The sequence below is a fragment of the Petaurus breviceps genome, unplaced genomic scaffold (genome assembly GCF_028583685.1).
Source record: "Petaurus breviceps papuanus isolate PSGF00001 unplaced genomic scaffold, PetGlider_PUasm1.0 174, whole genome shotgun sequence".
Taxonomy (NCBI): Eukaryota; Metazoa; Chordata; class Mammalia; order Diprotodontia; family Petauridae; genus Petaurus; species Petaurus breviceps.
The window spans coordinates 52,416,664-52,430,186 of record NW_027185761.1 but is presented as its reverse complement, the minus strand read 5'-3'; the positions used below and the strand labels follow the sequence as shown (position 1 = coordinate 52,430,186).

General features: G+C 40.6%; 1 protein-coding gene across 4 annotated transcripts in view; it reads right to left on the bottom strand.

The window, feature by feature from the left end:
* Positions 1-13,523, bottom strand: part of CADPS (calcium dependent secretion activator) — a 567,121-nt gene that overhangs the window by 84,893 nt on the left and 468,705 nt on the right. For all 4 annotated transcript variants that reach the window (XM_069084197.1, XM_069084192.1, XM_069084194.1 and 1 more), the window contains one exon: positions 8,931-9,078. In XM_069084197.1, the coding sequence (XP_068940298.1) occupies positions 8,931-9,078 (148 nt within the window). The remainder of the gene's footprint in view (positions 1-8,930; positions 9,079-13,523) is intronic.

The following is a 13,523-nucleotide window of genomic DNA, read 5'->3' as shown; positions in this document are numbered from 1 at the left end:
CTATCTATCTATCTATCTATCTATCTATCTATCTATCTATCTATCTACCTGTCTATCATCTGTGTCATGGATAAAAGAACCTAAGGTTCTTTTGCATATTGAGCATAAAAGTCCATCACACAACTTTGTCTGTCACTCGATCCCAAGCATTCCCCTCCTCCAACTGTCACTCACCCAGTTTTCTAGCCCAGTTTCTCATTCCTCTCCTTGCACACTTTATACTTTATCCACACTGACCTGCTGAACCATTTTGTGATATTCTGTTTCCTGCCTTGGTGTTTCTACACAGGCAGTTATCCCTTATGTCTGCAGGCTCTCCACTGTCCCTTCCATCTCAGTGAATCCCTTGTTCTCTTTGAAACACAGCTCAAGGGATCACCTCTGACATGACACCTTTCCTGATTCCTCTCAGATGTTCATGTTCTATACCCTTCGTTCTGGAAATTAATGTGCATCTACTTATCTATGATCAAGGCATCATGGCTTTAGAGTAGGAAGGGACTTAAAAGGTCATTTGGTCCAACTTCCTCACTTTACCTGTTGTCTTCCCCCATTAGAATGGAAGCCTTTTGAGGGTGAGGATCATTTTGCACTCCTTTCTTTGTATCCCCAGTACTTAGAATAGTGCCTTGCACCCAGCAGGTGCTGAATATATATATGCCTTTTGAATTGAATCGAATCCCAGGAAGAGATGCATTGCTAAGCCAAAGAAAGTGCCTAACAGCAGGTAATACAGCCCAAACCACACATCCCATGCTACCCATCAAATTCTGTTCTAAAAAGGCTATTGAGATTGGGAGCAAGGAGCTCGGTCGCATCAGGAGATTCCACCACTCCCAGGTTATTTTGAAGTTTTCCAGAGCTGCCCCAAAGTGCTGCTTAATTCTCCTCATTACCCTATTGCCTTCATCAGGCTCTCTTTGGGCTGTCAACTGTTCATTTTCATTGGATAAATTATGGGTTTTAACTCAAAGATAATGGCTAGGTGTGTGAGAAGTAATACAGTGTGAAATGTATTGACAAACATATTTTCAATTAAGGGCTTCTTTACAAAGCAAATAAGGACCCTGCTGAGAGCAACTCCAGCTTTGTAAACAGCTCCACAGAGGAGAGAACAGATTTTGGAAGGGAAGGTAACAAAGGAGCCCATCCAAGAGAAATCATTTTCCTCCAAGAGAATCATTTTTCTCCTGCCTCTCCTCCGGAAGGGACCTAAGCTTTCCGATCCAAAGAGCAAGACGCTGTTTCATATATGAGTACTACACCTGATGCTCCATATGGGTACTCTTCTATGTACGACGTGGATTTAGGGTGCCGGTTTTCTCCTGCCCCCTTGTAGTGAAAAAAATCACTGTAATTTGGAGTTCAAGGATCTGAATTTGAGTTTGGATTCAGTCACTGTTTCCTTATGTGAGCTTAGTATCATCACGCAAACTCTCTAGGCTTTTGTTTCCTCATTCTGCATAAAAGAGGGGTTTGGAGCAGCTTAGGTCAAGCAGTCAATCAACAAGCAAGTGTTAAGTGCCTAAGATTCACTAGAAACTATGTTAAACACTGCGGATACAAAACCAAAAGTGAGCCAGTCCCTGCTTTCAAGGGCCTTTCATTTTGTCTGTGGAGATAACACAGGTATATCCAATCAATCAGTCAGTATTTATTGAGCCAGCACCTTCTATGTTCCAGGCACATAATTGTATTCAGAATAAATGCAAAACAAACATGAGATAGATTAAGGAAGGGGGCATCAGATGTGGGGGGGGGTCAGACAAGGCTTCTACAGAGCTTAAGCTGAGTTTTGAATAAAGGAAGGGATTCTAAGAGGGAGTGGGATGGGGGCAGAGTTGTCTATGGATGAGAGAGAGCCATTGCAAATGCACAGAAAAGGGGAAAGGCTGATGCAGGTGAGCTACAATCAGATGCTCAGTCTGTCTAGAGTCTAGATAGGAATGGGGAACCTTCGACCTCGAGGCCACATGTGGCCCTCTAGGTCCTCAGGTTCATCCCCTTGAAGGGAGTAATGTACGAGGAAGACAGAAATGTAGTCTGGAGCTAGGTTGTAAAGGACTTTAAAAGCTGTGTGGAGGAATTGACATTTTATGCCAAATAGGAACCCATTGGAGCTTATTAATAATAATAATAATAATAGCTAGCATATACTTAAGGTTTAAAGATTTGCAAAATCCTTTACAAATACTAGCTCATTTGATCCTCACAAACATTCTGGGTGCTGAGTGCTATCAGTATTCTCATTTTACAGATAAGGAAACTGAGGCAGGCCAATGTTAAGTGATTTGCTCAGGCTCATATAACTAGTATGTATGCAAGCCCAGATTTGACTCCAGGTCTAGCACTCGGTCTGTTGTACCACCTAGATGAGAAGAAGGTGACAGACCAAAGGTTAAGGAACTGGCAACTGTATGGAGGATGGATCATTTACTCACATCACTCAGACCCTCAAAATCTCTATACAGGTTCTCCCTCTCCCTCCCTATTGATCTCTACCATTATCCTGTCCTCCACTGCCTAACCTAGCACTGAAAATGTTCTCTCAGGAAAGAAAAAAAATATATATTTATATATATAAATTATATATATATGTAACCTCCTCCCCACCCCCAGGATATTTTCTACTAGTTTTAAGAGTATTAGATTGAGACACACAATTCAAGAAATATTGCACAAGGGGTTCTATCTGCTTTACCCATTGGTTCATTGTGTCCTCAGATGGCCATACAAATTAGCTTGTTGTTATTTCCCTTTACCAGGTTTAAGCAGGATTAAGCTGAACTGGTTTATTTTCCACTTTTTGGGAATCACTGACCACTGAGATTTTGTTCTCCAGAAGATGTTGGGTGTGTATAAACATGCAGCCATCAAAATAAATGTCTCCATGGATGCTTGTAGTCCTATGCACACTGCGATCATTTCTTGTAACAAATTCCCTTGAGAAGCCACCAACTACCAAATTCTTCCTAGATCTTGAATTAGACTCTGCTCTTTCCACCTGCTCACCTCCCCTTTTCCCTCTTCCTGGCCCAGGATTCTCTCTAGCCCACTTTAGTTGCCACAATCCTCTAATCCACTGCCATGTCCTTCATGTGAAGAGTCCCCTTGATGTGGCCAGTGCACCTCCATCATTCTCCTAGGATCAGAAAGTTTGGAGAGACTTCACTCCAGTTTCAGATGAGCTACGTTTCTGCGAAATTCACAATCCCTGCATGAAAATGATTCGACTTGACTTCCTGTGCTGCATATTCTGCCTTGTCATGTAACAGATTGTGTGTATGTTGTCTTTCTGTTAAGACCATCTGACCTTGGAAATGAGATGAAAACATTCTAGACCAAGTGAGAAGCAATTTAACGCACAACTTCATATCCATGGGTGCTTTAAAAATTCTGACAAAAAATAAATATTTAAGATGGTAAAGTATGTTTACCAAATGTTTGAACAGCTGCCTTTGAATGTAACATCACCCCAGAGGAGATGACAGAGATGAATTCAGGAAGTGAGCTTAAAATGAGAAACATATTACATCATTCAACCTGCATCTTGTCTAAAGTGGATTTAGGAAGTTTATTGATAAAGCCACCTATCTATTGTTCCAGGCAGCGTAGGGTAGTGGGTAGGGCACTGAAATTGGAATCAGAAAAACCTAGGTTCAAATCCTGTCTCAGACACTTACTACTTGTGGGACACTAGGCAAATCACTTAACTTCTTTTTGTCCCACTTTCCTCATGCGTAAAAGGAGGGAATTGGACTCTATGGTCTCTGGGGTCCCTTCCACCTCTAAATCTATAATCCCATAAGTGGGTGATAGAACTATAAGGGACCTGAGATATTTCTCAAGATATATTTAGAGATATTTACAGATATTTATTTAATAGGTGAGGGAACTGAGGGTCAAAGACTTGAATGACTTATCCAAGGTCATAATGCCAGTGGCAGAAATAGGACTAGATTGTCTTGGGTGATTCCCAGGCCACTTCTTTCTTTTTCCCACACCCCACCTTACTGTATAGCTTCACTGCTAGGTTGGGTCTCATATGTGGTGGACCTGTCTTCCAGGCATAATATCAATTTGGTTCCTCCCTTCTAAAATCTTTCCTACTCCTTGAAAGTAATAGTTGTTTGCTCCTGAACAACATCTGTAGGGCTATTGAACCATAAATTCAGAGCTGGAAGAGACCATAGAGGAAAATGAGTCTAACCTTATTATTCCACTGAGAAAACTGAAGCCCTGGGTGGTCAAGCAATTTCTCTGGGGTGACTCAGTAAGAATCTAAGGCAGGATTTGAACCGATGCCTTCCTGACACCAAGTCTACCTCCCTATCCACTATTGCATATTGCCTCTTGCTAGGCTTTGATACTCAAGAGGGACAAGGAAAGCATAAGAAGTTATGCTATTTTTTTCTGTCTGCTTTCCATTTTACTTCTTTAGGCAAGCCCTATATAGATGTGCCTCAGATCAATGTCATTTTATAATAATGATAATATCATCATAATGAAACCCAACTTAAAATGGGTTGTTTTCTCCTCCCCAGAGTATCTGGAATACAAAGGAAAGGAGCAGAGAAGAAAAAAGTATCCTCGAATTATTATGTGTGTAAAAGGTTTGACTTAACTTCTACAAGTTCAAAGTCACTATTCCATTTGATGCTCTGTTTCTCTGGTTTCTGGAAAAAGGTGAAGTTACAAGCTCTAATCAATAAGACTATCCCATCCATGCACTGCACTAGGGCTTTATTCTTTTGGGGAGATGGGTTGTCCCTATGTAGACAATGGATTAAAAAACCCCCGGAGTCCAAGATTATCTGAGAGTTGCCGCCTTGTTTGCTTAGACCTCAAACTTCAGGATGGCAGCTCATTGGAGAGGGAGGAGTTAACCCTTCTTTCTTTCTTTCTTTTTTTTTTTTTTTAAAGAAATTGGGGTTAAGTAACTTGCTCAAGGTTACACGGCCAGTTATTATTTCTGGGTGTGGTGCTGAGTATCTGAGCCCGGATTTGATCCAGGTCATCCCAACACTGGAGCCGGCGCTCTTACTCGCTGAGCCACCTGGCCGCCCTTAACCCTTCTTTCTATCCTCCTTCCATAGTGTGGTTGAGTTCTTTGCTTCTTGTCTTTGAACCAGTCTATTACCCTTTATCCTGTTGTTGATGGCTGAACAAACCTTGACGGTCCCTTCGATGACTTGGCATCATCAAACATGACAGTAGAATAGTAGCAGGGATTTCTTTTTTTTGTCTTTGTATTAACAGTACCTTGCACATTGCCTGGTACATAACTGTGGTTGAATTGTCTTTCAGTTGTGTCTTACTTTTCATGACACCATTTGAGGTTTTCTTTGCAAAGATGGTTGGCCATTTCCTTCTCCAGTTCATTGTTACAGATGAAGAAACTGAGACAAACAGGTTTAAGTTACTTGCCCAGGGTCATACATCTTATAAGTGTTAGAGGCTGGATTTGAACTGGAGTCTTCCTGACTACAGGTTCATCGCTCTAACCACCATACCCATCTAATTGCCCTAAGCTGCCAACACATAGTAGGTACTTAATAAATGCCAGTTGATTGATTGATCTGACCCAAAGCTTCATCCAACCCAGGAACTGGCTATGTAGTGCCCCAGACACCCAGCTTTTGTTGGAAACTCTCCATTATCTCTCTCTTTTTTTTTTTCAAAGCAATTGGGGTTAAGTAACTTGCCCAAGGTTACACAGTCAGTTATTTTGTGTGGGTGTTAAGTATCTGAGGTCCTCCTGACTCTGGGGCCATGCTCTTACTCACTGCTCCACCTAGCTGCCCCCCTCCATTATCTCTTGACAAAGCTTGTTCTATGATTGACCATTCCAGAGTGGTAAAGAAGTCTTCTTTATATTGAGGGGAAACCTTTCTTCCCCATAATGTTTACCCTTTGGTCCAAATTCTCCCTTCTGGAGTAACTCAAAACAAGTCAAATCCTTCTCTTCTCTAAGGTTTAAGTTTGCTTTCCAAGCCTTGTAGTTCTGTAGAACAAGCCCTGAACCAAGAGGAAGGAGACATGAGTACTAGTCTTAGCTTGGGGACTAATTAGCATTGTGATCTTGGGGAAGTCATTCCTTCCCTCTGGGCCTCCCTCAGTTTCCTCATCTGCCAAAGGAAGCCTCTCTTGACTCTAGCCCCTTAATTTTAGAAGTTAAATGTTTGGGAGAAATGAGTGCTTGAATGCCAGTTGTAAAACTGACCTTAGAGAGAGTGAAAAGAACAAAAAAAGTTTTTTCAACATCAATAAACAAAAAAAGGAAACTCTCTCTGTAACTTATGCAGTGAGGATTTACATCTGATTTACAGGTCTATTAGGTTCAGCTGTTTGTTAAAATGTCATTCCCAGGCAACTGCTTCTTCTCGCTATAGTTAGAATTTCTCAGAATCACTATATTAAAGACCTCAGAAAAGCACACACATTTCTGTAAGGCCTGGGCATCAGCTGGTTTTGTGGGGACTGCTGTACATTCCAGGTTAAGGGCTGCTTCCCATCTCAGAATCTGGCCATTCTTTGTTAGTGATTCAGTGATGTGGGGAGGGAGATACGGAGCCAGGATGGGTTAGTGAGTCAGCAATACCATGTCCGATGACGAAGGCTTTGGGACTCTTAGAAAGGTGTGGCATGGGGAGGATGATCGTTGAGGGACTGTGTGGGAGATTAGCTGTGGAGTCCTTCATGCCACCCACCATGCTTTAGCTTTCCTGGACTTAGAAGGTTAAAACAACCAAGTCCTGCTGTGTCATTGAATCAGTTCATGGTCAACATGAGAATGTGCCCATCCAGGCAACAGACCAATTTCATGATAGGCACAAAATCAGCCAAACTGGGCACTCAGTACAATGCAAACCAAACCAAAATAACACCCACCTCAACCTGGTTATTAACTTCTCTTCTCAAATTTCCAACAAGCTATGTTGTCCTTGAGTGTAGGCATTAACTTAATGAAATCAGACCTTGACTCTCTGGACAACAGGCATGGATTCATGGCACTAGGGGAAGTGAGCAGTGAGGAGCTGTGGTTACTGTGTATTTGCTCCATCTCCATTCTCTTTTGTCCTCCAACAGCTGTACTTAGGTGAGGTCAGGTTAAAAGCTCCTTGAGACAGGGACTATCATCACCTTTGTATTGGTATCACTGGTGCTTAGTACAGAGCCTGATATAGCAGGTGCTTTGATAAGCTTTATTGATAGCAGTGACATAAGGCTGTAGACAGAGAGCTGGCTTTGGTCACAGGAGTCACAGGAGCCCTCTAGACCAATGAAATCACAGTTCCAAATATAACTTATTGATTATTTGGTTAAGGGCAGCCCAAATTTATTTTGAAAAATTGATTAAGATTTACCACCTGCAAAACACTCTGCTATGTGTTAGGGATGCAAAGACAAAGAGGATAAAATGTTCCTCCCCTCAAAGAGCTTACAATCTATTAGGAAATATCTCACAAAAGAAAGCCCAAAGGATTTGTGTGGAAGTGGGAAGGGTGCTCCCTTTTGTTCTGAGAATGTTTTTGTATGGTTAAGGATCTTTTTAGTACCAACCGCTACACCTACCTCCTACTCCTGGTGGCCCCACATGAGGGTTAGAGCCCTGGTCTTCACATCATGGCTCCCACACTAACTAGCTGTGTGATGCTAGGGAAGTCACTTGATCTCTCTATCTCAGTTTCTTCCTCTGAAACTAATCTCACAGAATCATTGTGAGGAAACTGATTAATCTTAAATCACCATGTAAATATGAATTGTTCTTATTACTACATAATCTCAATCTTCTCATTGATAGTTTCTTGACACATCTGAAGTCTTTCATCTGATCTCTCAGAGACACAGCAATTAGAGTGATTAAGGAAGGTAAAGAGAAATAACTTACAATCCTACAGGGTCTTATTTCATTACTGACCGATGTTTAAGCCCAAATTGGGAGTCTTCTTCACAGGATGCTGCCTTAGGGGAAATAAGGTTGGGGAAGATCTTGCCAGCAAGAGAATATCACACACAGACATTTAAAAATGGAAGATGCACAGAGAGAAAATAAATAATGAACAGGGAACAAATATAATTGAGTATAAATTCTGAACATGTAAGGCTGTATCAAAAAATCTGATTTAGGAGCAATTTATGCCAATTGGCAGGAACCTGAGAGTTGCCAGAAATGTTTCTGAATTAATTCTAAATTGGTATATGAATATCAAACTGGCTTAGCGCCATCGGGAGAAAACTGATCATGAGTCTTTAATCAAGCCCAACTTCCAGCTTCTTTCATCTTTCCATTTTAAATACCACATTAAGATTTGAAACATACCAAAGGACAAAACTTTTGGTCAGAAAAGACAAAAAAAAGTAAGGTTAGAAAGGTATACAACTTAAGGAGCTTGGTTACCCTGGGTTTTGGGGAAATTTAGGCATATACTGACCCCTACTTGGGCATTGTGGAGGCTTAGAGAATGTGTCCAGCAAATTGTGGGGTGAAAAGATAAGAGTGGCTTCTGTTTTCCAGATGTTTCCTATCGATAAATCATGTCCTCCATGTGGGGTTTCTGTTGCATGTGTGAAAGGGACAAGCATTTAGGCAAACACAGATCTTCCTTCTAAATAGTGACACAGACTCTGTGAATAAGGTCAGTGAACATCACTTGGCTCAAAAGCACCTTATGCCCATGTTGGTCCCTGCCAATAACTACTTCCAAGTGCCTGAAATTCTGATCATGCATATTCATCAGAGATTTATTTGATAAACAGATCTTGAATATTCATCTGCATACCGTATATGTGGATGACTAAATTCACAAATGTTAGAGAATGTTTCTGAAACCAGCAGACTAGGGGATAGGATATTTGTGAAGTTTTCCCCCATACTTGATAGATGTTAAAAAAAAATTCTCCCTCCCCACCCCCCCTTTTTTTTTTACCTCTTGGCCCATTTCCATACTGCAAAGTTTTGTTGATTGGGCCTTGGCATCAACCATAACATTAAACATGGTGCATATTGACTGTGGGACTCGGAAATCTGTCGATCGGCTGGTTTTTTGCAGCTTAACTTCAAATGCAATCCTGGTTCTATTAAAACAAAGTAGGGAAAGATCATTTCAATGTTAAGACTGTAACAGGTGGAGGAGACATTTCAAGGGAGGGCAGTGAAATAGAAAATTGAATACTATAATCAGTAGCAATCCACAATGATTTCAAATGGGTGCTGAGGAATGTGAATTTCTAGACCCAAGAGGGTCATATGGAGTAGGTCCTGGTCAAGGAAGCCGCCATGCTTCTAGCTTCTATAGGACATGCCATAGCTATAGTAATAGTCAGATATAGCGTTAATTGGAACACAGAGCCTGTTGAGTTTGACTGCTTCACAAAATGTTTTGATGGTACTTGTACTCCACAGCATATTAAATTCAACCACATCTTATGATGCTCCTGGAGGAGGGATACGTCCCTATCTGCTCCCTTGGTGGAGGAATCATGGAACAGAAGCATGCCAAGAGGGAAGGACAGATACCGGGGGCCTCAAACCACCACAGCTGTGGAGCACTGCCCCAATCTCAATTTTTCTCTTTCTTCTTCCCTCTTCACTTTCCCATAGACCAGCAAGGTTTGTTTTACCTCTGCTGCTTAAATGGACTAGCGGGGGGGGGGGGGGGGGGAGGGGAGAGGGAGGACACCTGACAAGAATGGACATGCCCTGGGCGGCCAGGTGGCATAGTGAGTAAGAGCACCAGCCCGGCGTCAGGAGACCCAGGACCGGTTCTGGCCTCAGATACTTAGTACCCACACAAAATAACTGGCCGTGTAACCTTGAGCAAGTTACTTAACCCCAATTGCTTAAAAAAAAAAACAGAATGGACATGCCCAGGTACTTTCCTGGGGAAAACAAATACATCTGCCCCTTTCCCATCTCTACAACTCTGCTACACTTTTCTCCTTGCTGTGCTAAGAGAGACTATCCTGATTTAAGATAAAATCCTCCCTTCCTTGGCAACCTAGTCTGCACCTGAAACTGGATGTATTAATAGCCACACTGAATGTACTATGGGAACCCACAAGTACAGAAAAATTAGCTCATTCACTAATATTCCAGGGTAAAATGATTGTATGTGCAACTTCCTTCAGATTGGCAATTGCCTTGTTTTATTGTATTTCTTTTTCCAGTGAAAGATTCAAGAGCGGTTTCTAATCTCCCTGTACATTTTATGGGGGAAAACAAAATCATGATGATCTTATTCTATTGCCTTCTTACTATAAAGACCTCCTCCTACTTTGAAACTTTCTAATGCAAATCTTATTTCAGAGGCGGTTAGTAATGCAAAAGAATCTTAAGGTAACAAGGCTACAAGAACCAGGTATGTTCCGTTGGTACCATTTATGGACTCCTCCCCAATGAAATAAGAACCAGGAATGGGGAACCTGAAGCCTCGAGGCCACATGTGGCCATCTAGGTCCTCAGGTGCAACCCTTTGACTGAATCCAAACTTCACAGAATAAATTCCCTTAGTAAGAGGATTTGTCATGTAAAACTTGGACCCAGTCAAAAAGCTGCACCCAAGGACCTAGAAGAACCTTACATGTGGCCTCGAGGCCATAGGTTCCCTACTCCTGGATATGCCTTGCTAACAATCTAGGGATGAGTCCTACACCTTGAGATAAATGTGAGAAAGGGAAATTCTTCTATTTTAGAAAGGGACTCGGGAAATAAAGGGACCCATCAAATTCCATTTTATTGTAATAGTAACAAGTCAATGTCACTTAATCTCTATGAATCTTTTCCTCATCTATAAATGGGATTGATAAAACACTTTGCTTTTGGAAGAGAATTTAAATGAAGTGTTATACAAATGTTACTATCATTTTTGTTCCTTGCTTTATTATAGCACTTCTTTTCTTTATCCCATCATTATTTACTAATAAATAACAGAAATCATGTCACCTGCTGCAGGAATCTTACTGACTATGGGACAACCAAAATAAGACACTAGTCTGATTGAGGAAAGAGTGACCAACATACTTGACAACCTTAGAGTACTAAGGGAAGTGGAAGTGTAATTTTAAGTTCAGAACTCATATTCGTTAGAAATTTTTTTAAAAAAAGAATAATCTATACATTTCATACAAGCATGTTAAAATGCAGGCATGGCTTATCTTGTTTTCTTATCACGGTGCTCATATTGCAGCAAACAAAAATCCATTCTATATTTTGTGTCTCAAGCAACAATAACATTTTATGGCTAAAGAAATGTTGGATAGCCCTTTCAAGTGAGGCTACTAAGGCTTGGGCTATAGTTAGACCAAAGAAAGATATGGAAGGGAATGCATCTTTCAATTCCCATTCTATTAACTGTCTCATTCATTTTCGAAGGAGAATTGATCTTTCTTCTATTAAGTTCAAAGATCGTTGGGAGGCGGAAAGATATGCCTTCACGAATACAAAGTCTTTGAGTAGAATTAGAAGTGAGAGGGCTGAACAAATGGCTGCTTCTAGCTGTAACAGAATGCAAAGCCAACCAATGTATGAGTAGCTTATGAAATTTATTTAAATTTCAATAAAACCTAGACATTCCTAGACATCTTCTCTTTGCTGCTTTAATATTCCACATCTGTATATTTGTCCAGAATGTGTTCTTAGGATACAGACCCATTCTAGATCAATAGCATGAGCTCCATGTTATGAATCTTGAGGCTAACATATACCATTTGGTAATACTTTCATGTGACTTTTGTGTAGTCCAAGGTATCTCTTAGAGACTCCTGGGTATATTTTCTCAATTCTTAATTGTAAAACTTGAGTTTGGGCATCTGCATTGGGAGAATCTATCAAGGAATCACATATTCAGGGCTAACTGAAAGTAAATTTGTAAAATGGACAAATCTCATTTCTGACCACCCCTCTGCTTTCAGCCCTTTAAGTCTTTCCCAATGCTGATAGGTCAAAGAGTCCTCATGCTGTATACAGTCTTCCTTCAAGGTGCTCTCATTTTTGCCCTTCCCTCCTTTCCCATATGTTTATTAAAATGAGCCTGATTACTGTGAATGCCTGAATGGGTTATCCTTCCATGGTAACACCAATTTCAGCAGGGATTTTTCTGGAGAGGAGTGATTGTAATGGTTATGGAGTACTTGGCCATCTTGGTTGGTGGAGGCATACAACTTTTGGACTGTGTTATTAAGAGGCCTTTCAGTGTCTGTTCACACCATGGAGCTATTCTTGCATTCTGTTTATGTTCAGGGCCAACTAATAATGGGTATAATTTTTTTTAATATTTTTGGTAGGCATGAGGAAAGAATCTAAGATATACATATCATATATATATGACATGACATTAAAAGTTCCATCGAGGTCTGATTGAATAGTTTACCGTCAAATTTTGGGAATGGCTTATAGAAGAAAACCACAGCCCAGAGAATCCCAAACTTGAACCTTGAAGTAGCATCAAAATGGCTCCCCAGACCAGCTATTGCCATGGTAATAATTGGTTGCTCGAGACTGCTTTCATTCTACTTCAGTTACATAGCCTTAAACTTCTTTTATTCCTCAAAACAGGAGAAGATGATGACATAAATTCCCATCTTTCTCATCCAAACAAGTGCTGCTGACTCACTGTGGTACACAATACCTTAAGGAACATGGGATTGTTCACCAGTTGTTTTTTTTTAGTAAAATTAAAAAAAGATATTGTACTCATACTCTGGAGTGGCCCCTCCAAGTACTGCATGAGATTGGGTCTGGTACTATGTCTATGATGATGAATCAATATAAATTTTTTATGGCATTTCTGCACCTGTCATCCTTTTAGATCCCCTACTTTTCTATACAACTGGTTTGGAAGTTTAATATCACTTCCTTCTCTCTCTAACATAAAAAAATGTCCCCTGTGTACTGAAGTGATGAAATAAGTATTCCATGAGCAAGCAGAATGTTTATTTAATGAACTATTCTCTCTCTTTAATATATCCATTTAGCTTTATGTTTTCCCAGAGTAGATATAACTAGGAAAAGATGGCTGAATTTAGATTGTACTCACTATACTTACAATCCTTTAATGACACAGAAACAAATGAACTTAGCACCTAGTTAACAAGAATTCCTTCTTCCTCCTTTCTTTCTTTCTTTCTTTCTTTCTTTCTTTCTTTCTTTCTTTCTTTCTTTTCTCTCTTTCTTTCTCTCTCTCTTTCTCTCTCCCTTTCTCTCTTCCTTTCTTTCTTCTTTCCTTTCTTCCTTCCTTCCTTTCTTTCTCTCAATGTTGAGATGCCTTCTTGAAGAGTACCCACTTGAGTGGTGCTCTTCAGAACCTACCCAGTGGTAAAATGCAGCTGCTCAGCTTTGACTTGACTTTCACATAAAAGGTACTTAATACACGCTTGCTGACTTGACTAGACTTAATTGCATAACCATGTCAAACTCATGGGCAATGACTAGCTTTTTAGTGGTAACTGCATCCACAGCCTGGATGTCATTCTCTGGTAGCCATATTCATTCTCTCTCTCTCTCTCTCTCTCTCTCTCTCTCT